Raw genomic sequence first — 22785 nt, forward strand, 5'->3', positions numbered from 1 at the left:
CAAGAGTCACCAACACAGACATGCTAAAAGGATCTTGGATTTATCCCTAGAAATCAGCAAGTGGCCTCACAAATAGGAAGAATGTTCCGGAAGCCTCCAGGTTTAAGGTCTGCCTGGTTCTAGCCCATTCTCAACTTGTGCCCTTCCATCTGCAGACCCTGCTCTCGCTCACTCCAGGGACCGTAGAGAACACTCAAGGTTGAACGTTCCAGCTGAGCTGACGTTCAGTCAAGAGCCACCAGACTCCAAGACAGAAGCCCCCAGGGGGCTGTGAGGAGTGCTGGCCACTTCTGGACAGCGCTCCTGGTCATGAGGGAAAAACACAGAGCTCCACACAAAATGGGGATATTCGGAGCAGGTCAGCCTTCACTTTGAAGAAGTGGATTATGGTTTAAATAAGTATCAACTATTCCCTCCCTTAAATTTGGAACCACAAAGAATTTTACTCATTTTTGAAGAAGTCACTTCAAGTACTCGGGGAAACAGGTTCAAGAAAGAGGTGCTGGAGAGAGAGTCAAAAGCACCCTGTCTGTGGTCTGCCTGAGGAATTCCCTCTCCTTCTGTACCCTGCTCCTCCACCTGGCCAACTCCAGAGCAGGTCCACTCTCTCCATGACTGTCTCCGATATCCTTCCTTTGGCCTGCTAGAGTTTTGCAGATCTTTGCTCAAAAGAAGCAAGGCATTTTGCAAAAGACTGAGGAAAACAAACTTTTTCCGTGAGTTTAGCTTCTCTCGAAAAATCATTTGTCAAAAAGTCCAATTATAGGAATATGAATGGATCAGGCAGGACGAAAGGGGGAGAGCCCCCTGAGTGAGGACCAGGGGCACTCGGAGAAGGCAGGCTGTGACATGAAATCTCTATCACAGCCATCTCCCTCCAAGTGTTCCCCCTGAAAGTCCCCTCTGTCCCTTTTCTAGGACTAAATGGAATCTCTATTGATTACTCAAATCAATAGAATGAAAAGATTCCTGTTTGGTGGGTCAGATTGTTTCTCCTTCTTCTTCAGAGACATCTTTCCATATATCCGAATTATTGGTCAAATAGAGGATCATTTCCAAAGTGAAAGGCGCTGGGGAAATAATCAACTCGGAGAGGAAATTTCCAGGGATGTCAGGATCTCACTGAGCTGGAAAGGCCTTCATGGGGACTGGGGCCCTGCAACATGGGCCTAATGTTTTTCCCATTTATGGCCCCAGGGCTAAGCAGCTCCCACCACCCAACACCCATCCTCTCCCACAGCAATCCACACCTCCAGAAGGGTGGCAGACACATAAAGGTCTGTTTTTCAAAACCCCCTCCCTTGGACAACGGAGACTGATGTCTTCACTCTGATTTATTTTTTAAATGTACCATTAAAAATTAATTTCCCCCTTTGTTTTTCTCTGGGTCACTGATTCTGAATTACCATGTGGCATTTTTCCTATGTGTGAACCCACATATTTTACCTTCAGGACACAGTTTGTTCTTTTGTTTCCCTAACAACAGCAAAGTGGTCATCAGACAGTGATGAGGTCCCCGCCCCTCCTCTGGGTTTAGTCTGCAGCCGTCCCCGTCATGGGTACCTCCGCACGCAGGCACGCGCAGGCAGGCACACGCACTGCCACTCTGGCTGATTATATATGTACATAAAATATTGATTAGAAAGGGTAATGGAGTCACCTACAGAATTGGCTACGGGAGAAGGAAAATGAAGGAGAGGAAGTCAGGGAGGTCCGCGTGTGTCTCTGTGTGTTCATTTCTCACCTGGGAAGGTGAGAGCGACACTCAGAATTAAAAACCTCTCCTGTGTGTCAGCAGGCCAGAGGAGGGCTGGAGGGTTCCTTCTCTCTGAACTCTGGTCCCGGTGCCCTTGGGTTTTCTCGAGTCCAGGAATGTCATTGAATCTGTACCGGCAAAAACTATGTGTACAGAGCACATGAACCTCCTGTTATCCATCCAACCGTCCTTCCCACAAACCAAAGAATGGCCCCCCTCTATTTTGTTACCTTGCTACTGATAGCTCTAACGCTAACCTGTCAGGAAGCCTGGGGTAAAGGTCTGAAAGATGCCTCAGTGGACCTCCACAAGCTTGTCCTTGTGGATGGTGCACCCCTGTTCTAGGGCAGACGGAGACCCTGGCGGGAGGCATACATCTGTACAGGGGGCCAGCTCGCTAATGCTCGAGGCTGCAGCTTAGCAGGTCCTGAGCTTTGAGAACTGGCATCTCACAGAGATGCTTCATTCCTCAGGGGTGGCACGTATATTTTTTTGGCTTTCCTCATGGAGTAAGAAGCTAATTTTTTTTTTTTTTTTGCAAAGAAACCAGGAAGTGTGGGGAATCCAAGTCACAGGTTCAGTTCATAAATGATTTCCACTTCAAATCTTTCCCAGACACCAAGGACCTCGCTTTCTCGTCCCCTTTCTCCCCTAACATGTTTCTCCTCAAACTAAAGCCAGGGTTCTTGTCAACTCCAGGAAGTATCCAGACACTAAGGCTTCCATCTCTCCTGGCTATCCTGATCTACACCAAATAACGTACCCCCCCCCAACTAAAAATTTTCATATTGATTGACTATGACTTGGAGTCAGGGACAAACACATAGATATTTCGAGCTCCACTAAAGAAGTCACCTCTGGAGAGAGGGAGTTTAAATAATTTAAATATTCAATATTTGCTATACTTGGTAATTTTATGTGAGGAAATGCCCCTCTAAACATCAAACATTGTTCACAGCCTCCCTTACCCCTCCCCCCTTTCTGTGGCATCTCTCAGTCCCTTAGGAAGGAACAGTGCAAGGCAGGATCTGACACCCACCCCCCCAAGTTGGGATCAGTGTAACCTTTAAGGAGAATGAAAAGCCCCTTTATGGGAATCAGACTCCGTTACAATCAAGGATTCCCCTCATCTCCCAGCCCAATGTCTTCTTCCGACACAGTCAAAATTCTTGTGGCATCTAAAGGACTCTCTGCCTGGGGAAATCCTAAAACTGAAAAGGTCAGCATGGGGTCGGGACAGTCTGGTCATCAACACAAGATGCGGCTGTGAAGTTGCTTCCTCTGCCACGCGTGGCCCAGCGCGGGTGGAAGTAATCTGCGCTTCGAGGTGGGGGGTTAGGCCCTTCCTGGAGCCCCACATAGTATTTATTTCCGAGATATAGACGTGGTTCTTTGGCAGGGGTTGTGGGGGGCAGGGGACGAATGGTACAAAAATGAAAAGACAGTAACACGAAAGAAACACCGATAGTTGAGTTTGCTTCGGAAAACTGGAGGAAGAGCACAAAGTTTCGCAGGAAAGCTGTCCGTGAGGATCTAGAGTTTTCATCTTTATTTTTAAGCCAACCGAGGGACCCCTCTGCACGCGCGCACACCCAGATGCGGGGACCCTAGCCCCAGGCGCAATGGGACACGGAGCGCGGGAGCCGAGAGCCAGGCAGGTGCTTTGGCAGGTAGGGTAGCGACCGCGGAGGGCGCGGGGAGGGAGCGCGGGTGGCTATAGCGTGCAACCCGGGAGAGCGCGGGCAGGACGCGCGGGGCAGGCACCGCCGCTGGTGGGACTCAGTTCTCCACTTTACCATCGTCGCCGGGGTGCTGGGGAGCTGCGTTCCGTGGGAGGAGCGGCCAGCAGCCGCCGGAGACTCTTGAACAACCTAGGGTTCTGGCGCGGTGAGCGAGGGCAGAGAAATCAAGCTGTCCGCGGATCCAGCCTACTCCCAAACCTTGAACTAACTTTGCCGGGTTTCAGCGCCGACCCCGCTACCCACTCCTGGCGGGATACAGGCCTTGCGGGGCGGCGTCTACCCGGGACCGCGCCGCCGCACCCCGGGGCTCCTTGGAATCGCCGTCTCGTGCGCACCCTCGGGGCGCCCCACTGGGACCGCAGGGTGAGCGCGCCACTGGCCTCCAGCGTTTCCAAGCTGTCGCGGCACGTTCGATTTTTTTTCCTCCCTTGCGGAAATCATGTTTGGTCCCCAGGATGGAAATAAAAATCAAAGCACCGCGGGGAGGCTTTCACGGACGGGACAGAACATCCTAGCGGCCACGTCCCTGCACCTGTTCTGGGCTTCCGCCTCCCCTTCACAGAAACTCAAAAAATATTTTGTCACCATGGAGCAAGATCAGAGAGTGATGAGAAAGCGCTACTCTCGCCAAAAGTGAGGGTTCGTCAAAGGGGATGCGGGAAAAGTTAGCGGCGGGTTTAAGCCTGAAAGAGAAACCCAGGAAGTGTGCGGCTTTCCCCCTCCTACGTTCCCCGAGTCCCCCCCAGAAGTCCCTGCCACTTCAAGAATGTGTAGAAGAGGAACTGCGACACCCAGGACAGAGACAGCCGGACGGGCGGATGGATGAACACACAGACCGACCGAAAAACAGGGCACCTACTGGTTGTGGTAGCCGAGGGGGTCCGGGATGCAGAGTTCGGACACGTCCATCAGTCCCGTTTTAGCATTCCCAGGAGGTCGAGAAAGGCGGCGGGGAAATCACGCGGAAGACGAGTGAAGGGCACAGGCGAGGTGCGAGTCCGGTCAGGGGCACAATGAGCGGGAGAAGGCAGAGTGGGAGGAAGCGGCCGCGGCGGGGGAGAGGGAGGCCGAGAGCCGTGCGCGCACAGCCCCGCGCTCCCACTCATCCGCACGCTGCAAGCGAGCGGGTAGAGGGGATGCGAAGCCGTGGAGAAGGCTGGGGCACCCGACACTTGCAGCCCACTAACCCTACTGTAGCTTTAAGGCTGAGAGACTGATGTATGGTTTGGCTCCGATTGGCTATCTCTCAGGGGCTGGACTTAAAGTGACAGAATCAAGCTGGGTGGGGGGAGGGGGGCCAGCCAGAGCGACTTCAATGGAATAAGACGCTCGCGCGGACGTGCAAGGTCCCCACCTCCTGAGGAGCAGGAGGACTGGATTTTAGAGCCCCAAGGCTTTCCCTCTTGCAGTTAAGGAGGAAAAAAAAACTATCTAGTGGGACTGGGGGTGGGGGGAGAGTTGTTTCATCCATGCCCCCCTCCCCACCGTCCCTTTCTTTTAACTGGCCGGCCTAGCAAACTCACCTCTCAGCCTCTTGGAATGGATTTGTTTTCCAAATTAAAAATGACTCACATTTCTCCGCCCACGCACCAAGGAGAAGACGCCAGTGCCTTCGAAATTCACAGCCTCGAACCTCGAACCTCGGATCTGGTGCCCAAATGTACAAAGGGTCAGGCGGGCAGGTGAGCCCCAGCCCTAGAGGAGGAGGGAACGGGGAACGGACGCCCTTCCGGGCTCCTATCACACGGGGGCCAGGCAATTCAGAACCGCTGACCTTAGGGCAGGAAGCAGGGCGCAACCATAAAATGCTCTCTGGATGTGAAAAGTGAGGCTTCTACTCTTTGGCAATTCTCTGTGATGTGCCGGAGCACAGGCGCCCGCACATAAATCCCTGTCTGCTTAGGAAAATGCCATTGTGGTTAAATCCCCCAACCTAACTTGCCACATCCACTCCCAGGCACAACTAGACACTTTCAAATACACACCTGAATCCCCAGCTAGGAACACACCTGCATCCCCCTCCGCTGCTCCCGCCGCAAACCAGAATATTATGGGCTGCCACTGAACCAAAATGAGCTATAAGTCAAGTCCCAACCCTTCTTGTGGGGCTTTTCATCTTTTGAGATATGCCTGCCACAGAGATAATAATCAATTTGATGATTCAAATGCGTGAGGGGAGAGGAGTAGGTAGAGAATTATTTAAAAGGGGTGGGGGAAGCCCTCAGGAGAGACCACCACCTTATTCTCCTGTATTCTACAGGAGACAATGAGCAGTAGGGGGAAAGACATAATTTTATCATCAAAATAATGTCTAAATGGATAGTAACTGCAGACAGTGTCCGTGCATTTCAGGAATAAAGCAGGGAGAGAGGGTTGTGGGAAGCCCCAGGAGGGGCTGGTCACTTGGGGAGGGGTTGGGGAATGGGAGCAGTGTCACAGATGATCTTCGACTTGGATAAATGTGTGCCCGTGTGGGCTGCAAAGGGAACTGAGATTTTTCATACATGTTGAAGTGAAGGAATGCGTGGGACTCTCCCTGCTCCAGGCTCAGGAAGGCATCTCACTGAGAGATGGATGGAGATGTCTACTCTGTCAGAAGACCCCCAGCGGCCTCAGATTTTTTTCCCCCAACACGAGTACTTTGTTAGAAAGAGGGGTGCGAAGGTGCTTTACCTTACCTGGCTTTTCTACATGACTCCCATCTCTTGCCAAGATCTCAGTGACCACTTTCTATGTCCTTTCTGCCCCTCAAAAGTCCATTCTCCTAGCACCCAGCAGCCAGGTGGCACTTAGTAAAATGACATCCAATGTTCCCTTGTTGCAGTTAGCAATGAGGTCCCAGTTTGGTCTACAAAGAAGGCCTCATGGAAAGGTTTCTGTGGGTCTTGCTGCATTCTTCCATAGACTGTGTCACACTCCCTCAAGCCACAGCCTTTGCACCTGCCACCTAGAAGCACCCTCCGCCCTCTTTCTAGAACCTTCTGCTCTTCAGGTTGTTGATTGCAGTTTACACTCACATGTACATTGGCATTAGTGATCCCTCTGCTCCATGCACCCTGCTGGACTGTGAGCCCCATAGGGATTGACTGTTTTGTGCATTGGAGAATTCCTGCACCAAACAGCACCTAATGCACAGCAGTTGTTGGGATAAAGATTCTGCTTTTCCAGCCATGAAACTAGCAGGTTGGAGTTGATACCACAGCCAGCTGAGGGACAGGCTGTGGCCCGAGAAGGGACTTAGCCCCTGACAAGTCGTATGGGGTCAGTTACTCCTTGGAGACAGAGCACACCCAGTGAAGATAAAGACCTCTTTAGAATATGAAAAAAAAAAAAAAAAAGATCATTGCATAGCCTGAAGCAGTGGGTTCACAGATGCTTGGGGTGAAGAAGGCTGGAGAGGAGGTTTCTGGTGGTTGGGGTCCTCCTCAGGCCTATGCCCAGCCAGCCATGCCCTGCTCTAACCCTGGGGCCCAGATCTTTGTCCTTAACTCCACTGACAAGAATGAGCCTCCACTGGGCTAGGGGAGAGATGACCAGCAGACCTAGGCACCCTGGTGACATGATCCAAATTGGCAGGCCCAGGCTTCTCCTGTGACACTCCAGGCAAACTTGGCCAGGTCACACTCCAGGCAAGCTTGGCCAGGTCACACTCCATGCATGGGACAAGTCTCTCCCCAGCCTGTCCTCCACCAGCTCACCAAGGTGGCTGGGATTCCTTCCCCAAACCAGGGCAACACCTCTGGCTGGAGAGGTCACAGTACGGGATTGTGCTGAGGACCCTGGGATCTGATCCCGACTCCTCCGTGTGACCTTGCCAAGGTCATCTCTTCTCCAGAAAGTAAAGGTGTGTAGGGGGCAGAGATGGGCGGGCAGAGCTCTTGGCTTCTTTCAAGCTTGAAATGCACTCAACTCATCATGGTTTCCTGCTTCCTCTGTCCACCTGCTGTGGGAGCTACTAGGAATGCCTCCCTAGCAACAGCTCTGAGCCACCCCTTTACCTGTGCTGTACTCCTGGTGCCTCAGGTGGGCAAGGCAGACCAAAGGGCATAGGAAAAATAGCATTAGACATTGATGGCAGAGGGTGTAAGGTGACAGCCACTCACTTTGTTTTTGTGACAAACTCATTTAAATAGATATTTATTGCACACATAGAACAGAACAGCTAGGAGAGGGTCAGGGTATTACAGAGGGTCCTCAACTTACATTGTTTGACATCATCTTTTTAACTTTAGGATGGTGCAAAAACCATATGAATTCAGAAGAAATCGTAGTTTGCCTTTTGAATTTGGATCCTTTCCCGGGCTAGAGAGATGCAGTGTAGTGCTCCCTCGAGATGCTGGGCAGTGGCAGCTCTTGGTTGGCCACAGGACTGAGAGGGAAGACAATAGTCAAGTTTGCTGTATTGCTCAGCTATGATGTTTGATGAGCTGGGTGTGTCTGACATTTTCAGCTTATGATGGTTTTATAGGGACACATCGCCATTGTGAATCAAAGGACACCTGTATTTAGAACTGACTAATCAAGAAATTTGCACCCTTCCCTGTGTGGTCAAGTGTCCTACTCAAGGTCACGCCGTGAATCGGTGTCAAAGCAGGCCATCTGTGTTCCCTGAATTTCTACTTATTCAACTTCTAAATCTCTGTAGACAGGTGTCTTCTCTTTCCCACCTCCTCGTTCCCCAAGTTCAAGCTCTTTCCTAAAGACTATGAAGCCAAAGGAGAACAGTCCCAGTCATGTCACCTACTGCCCATGTTTCACCTGGGAGATAGTGAGGGCAAGGGCATCTGTCCATGCCTTCCCCATGGTCTCCTGGGAGGGAAAAGGAGGTGCTGGTAGGTGGAGACCAGTGTCATAACGTGTTGCCCTGCCATGTGCAGTGACCCCGTGAGGGTTATTAGGAAACATGATCACACGCAGCACAGACCCCTCTATTCCTCAAGCCCATGGTTCCCTAGGGACAACAGACACCGAGTAGGTCATAGGCACATAGGTCCACTCTGATCAACCCCTGTTACTTCCCATCATGGGCTGACTGAGTCCTGAGAGCAGCTGCCTGATGCCTGCACCTGGATCTTGACCCATCTTTCCATGACCCATGTAGCTGACCCAGCACCCCAGCCAGAGGCCTGGTGAACACCTCCCCCCTTCACCGAGACAGGCTTTTGTTCTATCTCCCCTCCCTGGAGGCAGCCTCCTCTGACACCAGTTATTTTTGCACACACCTAAAAAAAGGCAGCAGCAAGTATTGTCTCTAGTTCTCAAACTCTCTCCTTCCACGAGCATCTCAGGAACCAACAATACGAGGAGGATTTTTTTCATCCTTCAAGCCAGACAGCTCAGCAGGAGTTGGTGGACCCAGTTTGGTCCTCAGCAGAGCAAAGGACCTGCTGACCTCATCAGTAAGTGATAAGACCCACCAGGCGTGTCTGTAGGTCTGCCCTCTCTGCTCCCTAAGTCCAGTGGATGTGGGAGCACGTTTTCTGGTTACACCATCCCCACCCTCCACCCCTCCCCAAGTTTCCAGGTGGGAATGAGGCCTTTGGGAACACCCAAGGTATGAAGCCACTTCTTACCACCAGTCCAAGGATGGGGGGGATGCGTCCTTGGGACTGTCTGACTCGCACACCAAGCTGGCTTCTGTTCCACCCCAAGTCCAGGAAGGCCATCCATTGACAGTCCACGATGACTAAGGTGGGCCTGGCCCAGACAGTGAGCCTAACCTGAGCATCTCTGGGGACAGTGCTCCACGGGCTCCGGGCCTGGGGAATGTCCCTGTCTATACAACTCTGTGGACCCACTGTCTTCTCACATGCTTGAATTTAGGGTGTAGAGTTATATCCCCGAGTGGTGGTCAGCAGACTGCCAGCCCATTGGCTGGCACTCATCCCAAGGATCATAATTAACTGATAACGCTAATACAATGTGAGTTTGTCCTCCATAATAGTCTCCTGCTGACAGATAAATGCTGCGGAAACATGAAGGCTTTTCCTGAAACAGTAATGGGCCATTATTGGGGCAAGAAGGCTCATGTCCTATTAGCACTGCCACCACAACACCAAATAAAATACGAGGGGTCGTTTTGAGTGGATAAACGCTTGGGTTCCCTCCCATTACCGCCGTCATCCATTTCATTATCTGAAATCCCTGCCAGGGATCTTGAAATAACTTCCAGGTATTTCAAAGCTCCATGATTTATTTTGTCCACACCTCAAGATCCCATTTGAAACCAACAGCCGAATTGTCTGTTAAAGTTCTCTGCTCGCCACAAAGATGCCTTCTTCCTGCAAGCCCTACCCAAGATGGCAGCTGCAGTAAGATGGCAGGTTAGAGGACCGCAAAGTGAGATCTGTCACTCCCTGGAAACAAAGATCTTTTTGCTCCTACTCACCAGGAGGATAGGAGAACATCTTGACTGTAATAGCATCGTCCCCTGCCAAGTTTCTGGAGGGGGAAAAAGAGGAGGAGAAGGAGCACAAAGAGAGAGGGGGAAGGGAGAGGGAGGAAGGAGAATGAGGGAGGAGGAGGAAGAGGAGGAAGAGCAAGAAGGAGCACCGTGCTTTGCTAGTACCTGGGAGCCAAGAGGCACTGAACAGCTAGCTATTGACTGAATGAATGATCTAATTAAATATTTTCCATTACAGTGGATTGTGGTTTTCTTTTCTTATAACAAAGAAACTTGACCTTATTTTTGTCTGTGTCACATATTAATTTATCATCCAATTTCTTGTGACTTTGGCATCAATTTAAGCATAAAACATAGTTGGCTTGACATAGTAGTACAAGCAATTTGTTTCTGGAGTCTGATCATTGGTCAAAGAAAAAGCTTCTCTTTGGCTGATGATAGTTTTAACTGCAAAAATCCCATGGCCAACCATGGCTGCAGACAGAAGGGACGATTTGTTTTGCAAACTTGGAGATTATGCCCCCATCTACATTTCTATCCTCAAGAATAGCTATCTTAAATAGACCCCAAAACGCATAAAACTTTTGGAAAATCAATTCTAAGGCACCACTTACTTGTAAGGGTTGGTATCAGGTGGGAAGAAAGAATACTGTTGACTGAGTGTGTCTCCTTAGCATTAATGACACAAAATTAAAAACTGGGGATCTTCAAACATATTTTTATTTCCTAATGGCTTCACGAAGGCAGGACTTCTGAATTATTTTTTTTTTCAGGAAAAAAATGCATTTTATATTTTCTCCAATAAAATGTTTTGTAAAGTGAAAAAATAAAGAAGGGTACCCTTTAGGGAAAATCCAGTGGAGACATTGTATAAAGTATAAAGTGCTATATCTATATAAAACATGATTAAGATGATAGCTTTTAACTATGTTCTTACATGAGAAAAGTGCTGGCCAGCCACTACCTTCACAGATGTATGTTGTAATTAAACCAGTCCCACCGGTGAGCTCCCCACCACTCTGAATGATGTAATTATGGATGGATCAGTACCAATCCCAGATGAAGGCTCCAGGTCCGTAGCAGGACCTTCTGTAACATCTTTATTCTTCCTAGGCGACTGGAACACGAGGCCGCAGTGGAACTCCTGACATAGAAGGGTTCTCCTTTCCAAGAAGGGCAAGACAAGGCAGGAAGGAAACTGCTGAGGAACCAGAGAGAATTTAGAAAAATGGGTAAAAGGCAGCCACGGATACAAGATTTAATATGGATAAACACCGGTAATACACTTGTCAGCAATGACCCTCGGCCGAGCCACCGACTGTAGGCTCGCTGGTGGCAGAGCAGTGATGCAGAGAGACACCTGGGGTCAGAGCAGATAGCACATTAAACATGGGTGTCCAGCTCAGTGGCATGATAAACACTGCTTTGGGTAATTCCACCAGGCCCAGCAGAGCAGGGAGCAGCCATAATTCCTCTTTACTCTCGCCGACCGAAGGCACAGATGGAGGCTTGCACTCAGCCCTAGGGGACTTGTTTCGAAAGCATCCTGGAAGGGTGATGCGGAGAGGACCGGAAGGAAGGAGAAGGTGTCAAAGGGATGCTGGCATCCGGGTGAGCCCCACAGGGAGGGATGGGTCGTCCCGGCCCACCAGAGGGTGCAGACCCTGTCACTGACAGATGGCTGTGCCGTCCCAGGTTTCCTGGCCGCCCCCTGCTTTCCGTTTGTCAGCGCCCCACTCCTGGTGCCTGAGACCAGGCCTGCTGAAGTTCAAGGGGAGGCCCCCAGGTTGCCCCCTCAGCTCTCCTCTGTGCGCTGCTTCATGGCGAGATTTCTGGACGCCTTCCAGAAAAGACACGTCTGTGGAACAGGCCGCGGAGTCTCCTGGAGGTTGGAGGTTAGGTGGCGGCAGGTGGCCTCTCTTCCATTCACGTCCCCTCCTTCAATCCCCTCTATTCTTTGGGACTGTCCCTCCTAGAATGTCCGCCTTTTAAGGCCTGGCTCATGGCTCTGTTTTCTAGAAACCCAGGACTGAAGCAAGTGGCCCAGGGCCACCCACTCCGTCTCCATTTAAACCATTTTATTATTTGCTGTCCCCAGGGAGGGGGTCAAGGAGTTCGATGACTGATGGATTACTAGTGGTCACCACGCTAGCTACAGAGTCACTTTCTTACAAAGGCCCACAGGGACCCTGAACCATCCTCTCAACCACCACCCAGAATTCTGGTCCCATGTCAGGTGGCAAGATGTTCAGTTGGATGGTGGCATCCAAGGCCAACAGCAGCTCTCTGCCCTGACCCCCTTTCCTCTCCTGCCAGAGCCTGGAGGCACGTACCCGTGGTGGTCTCCTTCCCCTGGTTTTCTCTACCCTGAGAGACATTATTGCCCTAAGTGACCACCTTGCCCCCACCCACATACATCCAAGGGTAACTCCAACCGGCTTTGGCTTCAAGCAACAGGCACCTCAAGTGACCGTGGCTTGCAGGGCACCAGTCTATTATCTCATGTGGCAAACATTCCAGGGACAGAGGTTCATCTTTTTGTTGGGCCATCTGCAGCTTATTGGTGTGTGCCCTCTGCTTGTCCTGTCATGGCTGAAGGGTGGTTCTTGTGGCCTCAGGCATCCCTTCCTCACCCCATTGTCCAAACCCAGAAAGCGGACGAACGCACGTGAGCACTTATGTTGAGGAAACATCACTCCTTATTTCTCAGCTTATTTTTTTATGTGCTTGTTTGCTTTGATTTGCATTCAGTCCTGAGGAAGATCTTTCCCGGAAACTCCCACCCTCCACCCCAGAAGATTTACTCTCACTATTGGCCAGAATCCAGTCACATGCTCACGCCAAACCAATCACTGTCAAAAGAGCACTGGCCCACCCTGATTGGCTTAGAATGTGTTCACTCCCTGAAGGAAGAGGAGGGCTTTAATTTTCCAGGGCATATTGATATTTAATAACAAATAAATCCACTTTTGTTAGAAGAGGAAGCAGGAATGATTTGGGAGTGGAGGGCAACCAATATTTTCTGCTGCAGCTGGTGGTGTCTCATGGGCAGGGAGGTGGGAACAGACCAGCATGTGGGCACCACTGGTCCACCTCTTTATTACCTATTCTTAAATGTACATTACATCCCTCATAGAAAAGTGATCAAGTCACACGTATGTTAGAGTCTGTAAACAAGTCAAAATAACACCTGGCATTTTGCCAGGGGAATGTTAGAGTTCGTAAACAAGTCTGGATGGTGCCTGGCAAAATGCCAGAGGGAGTGGTTTGAGAAGTAACAAAAGCGAGCCATTAAGTGTGGAGATTCCTGATTGGTTGACTGATGTATCTAGTTTATGTTAATTAGATAAGCTGTGTGGAATGTATAAATACTGCTCCTGTCCTGTAATAAACGGCTCCCTCTCCTGCTGTATCAACGTACACAAGTTATTCGTCACCCTCCGGTTATTTTGCTGCAGCCAGCCGGACTGCGGCACACGTACATACACAAACACAGACACGCAAGCTACATGCTCGTTTCAAAAGTAAATTCACAGTAGCTCAGAATCATTCAAGTTCTCTTAGGGCACATTTCCAGTCTCAGACCCTGCAATGCTACATATCTCTGTGTTCAAATAGTAGACTCAGCAAGGTGTGGTGGCACACCCTGTAATCGAGTGGTTGGGAAGCTGAGGCAGGAGGATCGCAAGTTCAAAGCCAGTCTCAGCAAAAGCAAGGCACTAAGCAACTCAGTGAGACCCTGTCTCTAAATAAAATACAAAATAGGGCTGGGGATGTGGCTCAGTGGTTGCACGCCCCTGAGTTCAATCCCTGGTACTTTCCCCTCTTCCCCGCTCCCCCCCAAAAAACAGTAGATTCAAATAAACAATGCTAGTGTAGTAATTCTAAAGACAAATAACTTGGGCTGGGGCTGTGTGGCTCAGTGGTAGAGCACTTGCCTGGCATGTGTGAGGCACTGGGTTCGATTCTCAGCACCGCATATAAATAAATAAAATAAAAGGTCTATCAACAACTAGAAAATATTTAAAAAAAAAAAAAAGACAAATAACTTGAGTTACTTCAGTCTGGCTGTTCTATGTGATCACCTGGAATTTTTTTACTTTGTGTGTGTGTGTACGTGTGTGTGTATGTGTATGTGCATCATGTGTGTGCATGGGTATGTGTGTGTGTGCATGCGTGTGCGTGCATGTGTGTGTGTGTGCGTGTGTGTGTGTGGTGCTGGGGAATCAAATCCAGGGCCTCATCCATGCTAGGCAAGTGCTCCATCACTGAACTACACCCCCAGCTCCCACTTGGAAATTCTGTTTGCACTTAAAATGGAAATCAGTGAAACAGAGGAGGAACAGTGAGATATAATGTTGATAAATTCAAACATTAGTTCATACATGACAAATTTTACTGAAATTGAATACCTTGAAAATTGAAATTTATTCTTCATCATTTTGAATCATTTATGGTTCAGTTTGGGATTGATCAACAGATCAGGAAAATAATGGTTATTATTTATCATTGTGTGGTTGTTACTAGCGTAGCTTTGGTGTACAGGGAGAAGGATTGTTAAAAATGATCCAATCCGAGGGTCAAGTACTTGAGGTGCAGCAGCTACACCCTGCCTTCCTTGGGCCCACTTACTCCTGTCTCTTCCTACCCTCCAGCTGGGTTGGTGGTTCTGAGAAATAGAAAAGGGCAAGAGTTCACATTTCCCTGGGACATCTTAAAGAGAACTCACCCCCAAATAAATAAGCAATAACCATCCCAAGCCCCTGAAAGAGTCTAGAAATCCCCTGTGCATCATTTGCCCAGCTATTCCATCTTTCTCTAACTGAATAATTCTGCCTTTTATCAACTAGCAGTAAAGACACCAGCTCTATTTCTTCTTCAATCACGTGGTTGGTTTCCCTGTTTTTTTGGTTAATTACTAAAGTATAGCATTTTCATTTTCTACCCCCTTTTCATGAGTAGCATACAACTATCTCACGAGTCTTCAGACTCACGACTGCAGATGGCGGGGTCAAGAGGAAGCCAGCACCCCCCAGCACCCCCCAGCATCTGCTCAGTGCTAGGCACTTGGCATTGTTTTGCCTAAAGTCTCACCTTGGGGAAAACCAAGCTGGACTCACATCCAAGGTGGGTACCATCGTCCTCCTTTTATGGACTGATAAGATAACTGAAGTTCTGAGGCAAAGTGTCTTGAGGCCACCAGACAATCTGGAATTAGAACTCAAGTCAAGTTCACCCCCAAACTGTCTGTCGGTTTCTCCACGTCACCTCAACAGATGTCACACCAATGCAGCATCTTAGGACTAAGGAAGAGAATTTTTGTGGGCTAGCTTGAGATGCTAACCATAATGGAGAACAGAGGGAACACGCGCCTACTCACAACCAACTTGTAAGAGGCCCTGTGGGTCAGACCCATCCCCCTCCTACGAACACAGCAAGTCCATTCGGAGCAGGAGAGTCCTTTCAAGTTGGAATGAGGTGTGCTCTCAGCACTGAAGGGAGACAATGTGAGAAAGAATGTGATGTTGGGGAAGAAACCAACGGATTCTCTGGGACGACGCCAGAGGGTCTATTTTAACTTTCTATGACTTGGACAAAGTGAAGGGCAGCCGGAAGAGAAGGAGGAGGTGACGAAAAGGAAGACCATCTACTGCCAAGCAAAATTTCCCCATTAAGGCCAATTTGCTTAGTTGGATCAGATTCAAATGGGCAGCGATTCTGCAGCCAGCTGGATGCCCTCAAAGGGTTTCTGCGTGTGCACCCAAGAAATGAGGAGTCCCCTCTGAAGGGAGAAGAACTTCCCTAATAAAACACAGGGGGCTCATTACCTCCTGTTCCTTCGCTTTCCGATGACCAAGCCCACAACCAGAACATATAGGTGGTTTTATTTTCCTGTCTCTTCCAACATCAACCAACACACATTTTCTTTTATTCCTGGGAGCCTCACTAACCTCGCCACTCAAGCAAGGAGAGTCACTTCTTGCTCCCAGTATCAAAGGATGTGCTAGAGGAAGGATCTTTACAGAGACTTAGTTCCCTAACAGCTCTAGGTCTCTTGGATTCAAAGGGGAGAGAGTCCTCTACAAGCCGAAGTGGTTTTGCCTATGGGATTGCAAAGCATCATTTGAAAGCCACGGTTGTCAGACTTTTAGAAAGAGCCAAAATAGTCCTTCTTCAGATGGAAGCTCATAGACACCGGATACCTACAGCAGCAAGAAAGTGGTGTTCTGGTTCAGGCCACTGGGAAGAAAGGGCCATCCTATTCTTGGCGATCCTCCCCCCCGCCCCAGGAAGCCCATGAACCTTCTCAACAGAGTCCCCAGGTCTCCCTGGAGCGTGCTTTGAAAATCCAAATGGTATCTCTGAAATCAGTGTTCTTTAGAAACAGCAAGAAAGATAGGAAGGGAGAGAAGGAGGGAGAGGAAGAAAAGAAGGAAAAAGGGATGGAGGGAGGGAAGGAGGAATCACTACTAACTATCAGACCCATTCCTAGAACAGCATCCCTTCTGGACACCCCTGGGGCCGTGTTAGAGGAGGCCTTGGGTAAAGGTCAGCAACCATCCTGCCCTAAGCCCTTACTTCTTAGGTCAATGTCCCTTGCCAGTCACTCAGTATGAAGCAGCATCATTTTGGTGTCTGGCAGCACACTTATAATGAGTACCTAGCCCATTCATCATCCAGGGTAGTGTGACTTGGTGGTTCTCAACCAGGGTCACAATGTCCATGTGGATTTCGAATCAGTCATGAAGAACCGTTACTAGGAATGTTGATATTGGCAAAGAAGAACCTGACTTCGGAGTCTGCAGACCTGAATTCAAAACCTTTTTCCTTCCTACATTAGCAACATGACCCTGGACACTATGTACTTCTCTGTCCATGTGTCCTTGGTCTATAAAATGGTTTGTGGCACTCTTGGCGTGTGTCTGATATATACAAAGGGGTCACCCTACTAGGTGTCCCCTCTTTTCCTGAGTAGAGGTTCTGATCTCAGCTGTGGGGAGAGGGAGCCTGACTCACAGCCATGCTCTCCACTACCACATGCCCAGTGTCTACACTGCTCTTAAACTTGGCAAGGCTCAGCAGCCCTAGAGCAGAGTGCAACTGAGACATTAGCTAGTGACTGATCTTATTCCCTGTGACAACCCATACAAGTGCTGATCACGTGCTCCTCTCTGACCCATCCCATCTCCAGACCATGGAGGGTCAAGCGTATCTTTCCAGATATGACTGGAGCGTGGCCGGTCATACCCTCTGCCACTTCCCATGAGCTCCCCGACCATAAAACCCAATGGCGGGTCCACCTTGGAGAGCCATAGAGTTTCACATAATGTTTCACATAATGATAAGGTCACATGGTCAGGACCATCATGAGAGATGCCATAGCTCTGTTTTGAGTCTTCCTTGTCATCCAGACATGGAGTTTCAAAGGAAATCCAATATCATCTTTCCAATTCCCCTGTCTCCCGCCCAGACAGTGTATGTATTACTTCTCTCTCTTAATCTTGGAAGAAGAGTCATCAATATGTAAAAATCGAAACACTAACCCTTTCTGCTGCAGAGGACCTTTGGCAAGCAATAGAGAAACAAGGGTGATTGAGTCTCTCACCTGAGCTCACCTTGCCTCACTGCTGTGCAGAGGGGGGGGATGACTATCTTCAGCACCCCCTCTTATCCAGCCTCCCCTCTCAAGGCACCTCTCAATGCAACCACCTTGCGTGGCATCAGACAACAGCCCAGACAGGAAGATGTGAGCCGCTGACCTCACCTGCCTCAACACTAGACAACCATGCCATCTGGGATGTATTGTGAGGTCTTCAGCGTAGGACGGTCTGGATGAGCGGAACACAGAGACACAGCTTCTCAACTGTGCTCATTCACCAATAATGTGAGAGAGCTCCCCTCCCAATGTCTGCAGGAGGAGTCAGGAGGAAGTACCTCCAAGCAGGTTAGAAGTCATGCCTAAGACGTATGCGTAGAAGATGTTCTGACATTTAAGAGCCCTTCCTGGATATTCTCTCTCAAATCTTGCTAACTCCAAGTCAAAGGCAGGCAGTACCTCCCTTCCATCTGCTGAAGAGATGGGAGTAGAGGCAATCCACCCTCTGCCACCCTCGTGGGTCCCTTCCTGGCAGGGTGGTGGGCTTGCAGATTAAATGAAAAGATATGAAACATGTCCTTGGACAGTATGAAGCAACCCAGAAAGGTAGACAGGTAACCACAGATCTGAGACCAGAGTCGCAAAGTGATAGCAGAGTCTTGATCATCTAAGTTGACTATCGTCACAATACAGCCTATGATAAAGCAGTCTGCAAGGGGTAGACCTGGGGAGGTGCTCAACAAATGAAACCAGAGAAAGGTGGCCTCCTGCCTCCTCTCCCCACACATGTTAATCTAATGGGTCAGTGCCGGGGACTTTCTCTGGATCACGTTTAAAAGTTCGCACATCTCGGGGGCTCTCTCTTGCCCATTTGATCTTTGGGGCTTCCAGCTTCCTACAGACAAGGTCAGTTGTTTCTGCTGTCCCTCTCTATGGTTCATCTGTTAGGAACTTAATCCCCATTGCAACAATGTTGAGAGGTGCAACCTTTAATAGGCTCCCAGGTCATGAGTTCTTGCTCATCTGCCTTCTGCCATGGGATGATGCGACAAGATGCCCTTGCCATTTACAGGCCCCTCAACCTTGGACTTCCCAAACTCCAAGAAATAAATTTCTGTCTTTTATGGATTACCCAGTCTCTGGTATTCAAAAAACAGACTAGAACACTCTTTCCTCTTCCAATTCCTCTGTCTGCAACTGAATAGAGCCAGTCTTTCCAGAGACTGTGGGGATGTGCTGCACAAGATTGGATTGTTAACGTCAGGCGGGACCCAGACCAGAACAGCATATCAGTGCAACAGGGATGCAGCGTGCCAGCAGCAAGCTCACCAGCTGCCACACTCACTCAGAAAGGGAGGAAGAGAGCCCTTGGCACGTATATCCCCTCTCAGGGACCTCAAACCCTCCAGCAGTATTCTCAGGCAATTGGAAAGTAGGCCCTGGCAACCTGACATGAGCCTTATTTCCAACCTTTTCTCCTTCTTTTTCTATTATGCCTCTTTGGAAAAGTCAGAAAAGGAGAGGGAAGGTCCTGATGGTTCCTGGATCCAGCCATTCCTGAAGACAGAATCTGCTCTAGAAACAGCAGAGATATGACCTTCTGAGGCTTCTGATCTGTGAATTTCATTTTGTTGACTCCCAAGAGTCCTGGCGAATATCAGTCACACCACATTCCGTCCTGGATCTTTTCCGGCACATTGTTTCCTCCTCCTCCCAAATATGCCTGCCTTCTCCAAATCCTACCTCCTCAACCAAGCCCTCCCTCAACCCCATGTGTCTCCTGGCCTCCCCATGCAGACAGCTCTGGGCTCCCACCACTGGCACTTCCCCAGGGGGTTCTGAGAGGAGGTGAACGTGTGCCCTTTGGGCTCTGTCTGTGACACAGTACAGGCTCTGGACCTGGGTGCCAATCCTGACTCCTCTATTACATACAAGCCATGGGGCTTTGGGTAAGTTACTCAACTTTGGCAATTGGATAACGATGGCACTGATGACCCAGGTTAGGAGGATAAAATGAGACAAGCATATAAGCTCTCTGGGTAGTGCCTGGCACTACACAGGGTATTGAGTAATCGCTCAATAAATGTTTAATGCCTTTTCACCCCTAAACAGGCATACACTCATATTTAAAGATATAATGCCAATAGTTTTAATTTGTTCATTTCCCCATGCTTGAATGAGTTTGCCTGTATGTCCCGTTTGTATCTGGCAACACCAATACGGGTTGAGTCTCCCTTACCTGAAACTGGACCAGATGTATTTTAGGATTTTGGAATATTTGCATATACATAATAAAATATCTTCAGGCTGGGACCCGTTTAAACATGAAATCCATTTATGCTTCATAAACACTTTATACATGTAGCCTAAAGGTAATCTTATACAATATTTTCAGTGTGCCTGCATTTTGACTGTGACCTGTCACATGAGGTCAGGTGTGGGATTTTCCTCTTCTGGTGTCCCATTGGTGCCTAGAAAATTCCATATTTTTGGAGCATTTTTGATTTTTGGATTGGGATGCTCACCCTGTATCAGCGTAGGCTAGAGTTTTGGGAAGGTGTCAATAAGTGAGTTCACATCCACTCATTCTGCACAGGTCACAGAGCCAGATGATTCCAGGCACCGAAATCCTCTTCCAATAGACATGATCCTAATCAAGACCTAACAGCAGCTGCAGTTTACAGAAGGAAGAAAATGCCTTGATATCCATCAGCAATGGCCCTCCATTTGGGAGACCTTTGGTGGCTCACATTTATTTAAAAGTTTACTATTTCAAGGCAATAAACAAGGGCTGGGGCTGGGGCTCCGTGGCAGAACTCCTGCCTAGCATGTGCCCCGCCCTGGATTCCATCCCCAGCACTGCAAAAAAAGAAAATTTAAAAATGAACATGACCAGATGCAATGAACATTTATTGATCTTAGAGGGTTATTTTAGGACATTGGTTCTCAAAGAGGGTTCCACAGGCCAGCAGAATCAGCCTGGGCAACTTAATGAGAACTGTCTCAAAATAATAAAAATAAAAAAGTGCCGAGGATGTTGCACAGTGCTTAAGTGTCCCTGGGTTTAATAACCAGTGCTGGTGGGGGGTGGGGGGGAGGGACCTCCAGATTGGGAACCACTAAAGTTTTCACAAACATTAAATATTTTAAGTTCTTCAATCAATCTTCCTATAGCTCATATCTTCAGCTTCAAAAAAAAAAAAAAAAAAAAAACCCAGAGAAAACAACTTCTTTTTTTTTTCCTGGTGGTGCTGGGGATTGAACCCAAGGCCTTATGCATGTGAGACAAGCACTCTACCAACTGAGCTATATCCCCAGTTCAAGAAAATACTCTTAAAACCAGTATCTATTTATTTATTTATACTGGTAATGGAACCCAGGGCCTCACACATGCTAGGCAAGTGCTCTACCACTGAGCTACAGCCCCAGACCTTTTAATTTATTTCAATTTATTTATTTATTTTGGGTACCTGGGATTGAACTCAGGGGCACTTAACCACTGAGCCACATCCCCAGCCCTATTTTGAATTTTATTTAGAGACAGGGTCTCACTGAGTTGCTTAGTGCTTTGCTTTTGCTGAGGCTGGCTTTGAACTCACCATCCTCTTGCCTCAGCCTCCAGAGCTGCTGGGATTACAGGTGTGCACCACCACACCTGGCTTAATTTTATTTTGAGACAGGGATTCAAACTAAGTTGCTGAGGCTGACCTCAAACTTGGGATCCTCCTGCCTCAGCCTCCCAAGCAGTCGGAATTACTAATTTTAAATAGGAGAACATTTTAGGGGAAGAAACCACTAGCCACTGGCCATGCAGGTTTTCATTTCTCATCTTATTGCACACAAGTTGATCACCATTTCTTTTTTATTAATCTTTTTTTCCTACTTCTTTTCTTTTTTGATGGTGCTAAGGAGCACAGGCCAAGCACAGGCTTTGCAACCCAAGCCCTATATTTCAATTTTTTTTTAAAGTTTATTTGGGGGTTCATGGTTTTATTTTTTTATTTTTTTAAAGAGAGAGGTGAGGGAGAGAGAGAGAGAGGAGAGAGAATTTTTAATATTTACTTTTTTAGTTTTCGGCAGACACAACATCTTTGTCTGTATGTGGTGCTGAGGATCGAACCCGGGCCGCACGCATGCCAGGCAAGCGCACTACCGCTTGAGCCACATCCCCAGCCCCTCAATTTTTTATTGAAGTACAACACATCTACAGGTAGGTTCACACTTCCTGGTGTCCTGTTGACTCAGACTGTGCACCCTGCACCCAGGTTAAGAAGTCAAACACTGCCAGCGCCCTCACACCCCATCATGACTCCTGCCTCATTCATTTCTTTTTAATTTCAGGAGTATTTTTAAAGTAGGAAAATTATTTTAAAACAAGGAATATTATTTGAAAGCAGTCAAATTACTCTCCTGGTCACCTTACTTATACCAAACTTATTTGGGTGTCACTCATTCCCTCCTGCACATATAACCTCTGTGGCTTTGTGTTTTATCTTATTGTCATACTAAAATTCCATGTTGTGAGATACTCCTCCTCAGCATCATGTAACCCCCATCCTACCAGCACCTCCAGGGGCTCGGCCACACCTCCACCTTTGGGCTATGGCCCCTGCTTGTGATTACTTTTTCTTCTCTGGAACTATTTTATTTCCTTAGAAACAGCTCTCAGAAATGCCCTGGACATTTAAATAGTATTTTTTAAAAAGTACTTGCACTTTATTATTATTATTACTACTACTTGTACTTAAAAAAAAAAAAAGAAAAAGTTAAATCCCATTTGGGATAGTACTTTTGTGCATTTCTGAGCTTTTCCCAGCACCCAACAATTCCGGAGATAGACTCCTCTCTCCCATCATCGTGGGGATTCAGAATACTTTTGGTAGCACTGGGTATGAGTGGCAGGTACCAATAGATGTCCATCAGGTGGCCTGCAGCTAGGCAGGGATCCTAGGCAGGAACCCTAAACAGGAGCCCAGACAGCCTTCTCCAGGGGTTGCATTGTAGGGCAGGTGGGGTCCACGGAGAGCTTCCCTGGGCATCCCCCCAGGAAATAGTGGCCATCAACAGTCTCGCAAAATCCTTTCCCTAAGCCAGATGGAAATCGTGATAGGAGCAGGAGCAGCAAGGGGCCATGAAGCTGCACAGAGAGGAAGCCCAGGTCCAAACCCACAGAGGTGCAGCTGCCCAGAGCCATCCCAGTGGCCCAGCTGATGGGGCTGGATGGGTGTGATTACTGATTCATGTGCTTCTTGTCCCCCAGTCCCCAAGGGACTTTCCTCTTCCCTTT

At 48.6% G+C, this 22785-nt stretch overlaps 1 protein-coding gene across 2 annotated transcripts in view; it reads right to left on the reverse strand.

Annotated features, from left to right (window-relative positions):
* Positions 1–22785, reverse strand: part of Esrrb (estrogen related receptor beta) — a 157970-nt gene that overhangs the window by 95937 nt on the left and 39248 nt on the right. The window contains exon 1 of one of the 2 annotated variants that reach the window (XM_027931626.3): positions 4358–4407. The exons of the other annotated variant lie outside the window; for it this stretch is intronic. Within the exon in view, the coding sequence (XP_027787427.1) occupies positions 4358–4407 (50 nt within the window). Of the gene's footprint in view, positions 1–4357; positions 4408–22785 lie in introns of those variants that run through there. 2 annotated transcript variants of the gene reach the window in all.

Source organism: Marmota flaviventris, chromosome 2, assembly GCF_047511675.1.
Source record: "Marmota flaviventris isolate mMarFla1 chromosome 2, mMarFla1.hap1, whole genome shotgun sequence".
NCBI classification, from domain to species: domain Eukaryota; kingdom Metazoa; phylum Chordata; class Mammalia; order Rodentia; family Sciuridae; genus Marmota; species Marmota flaviventris.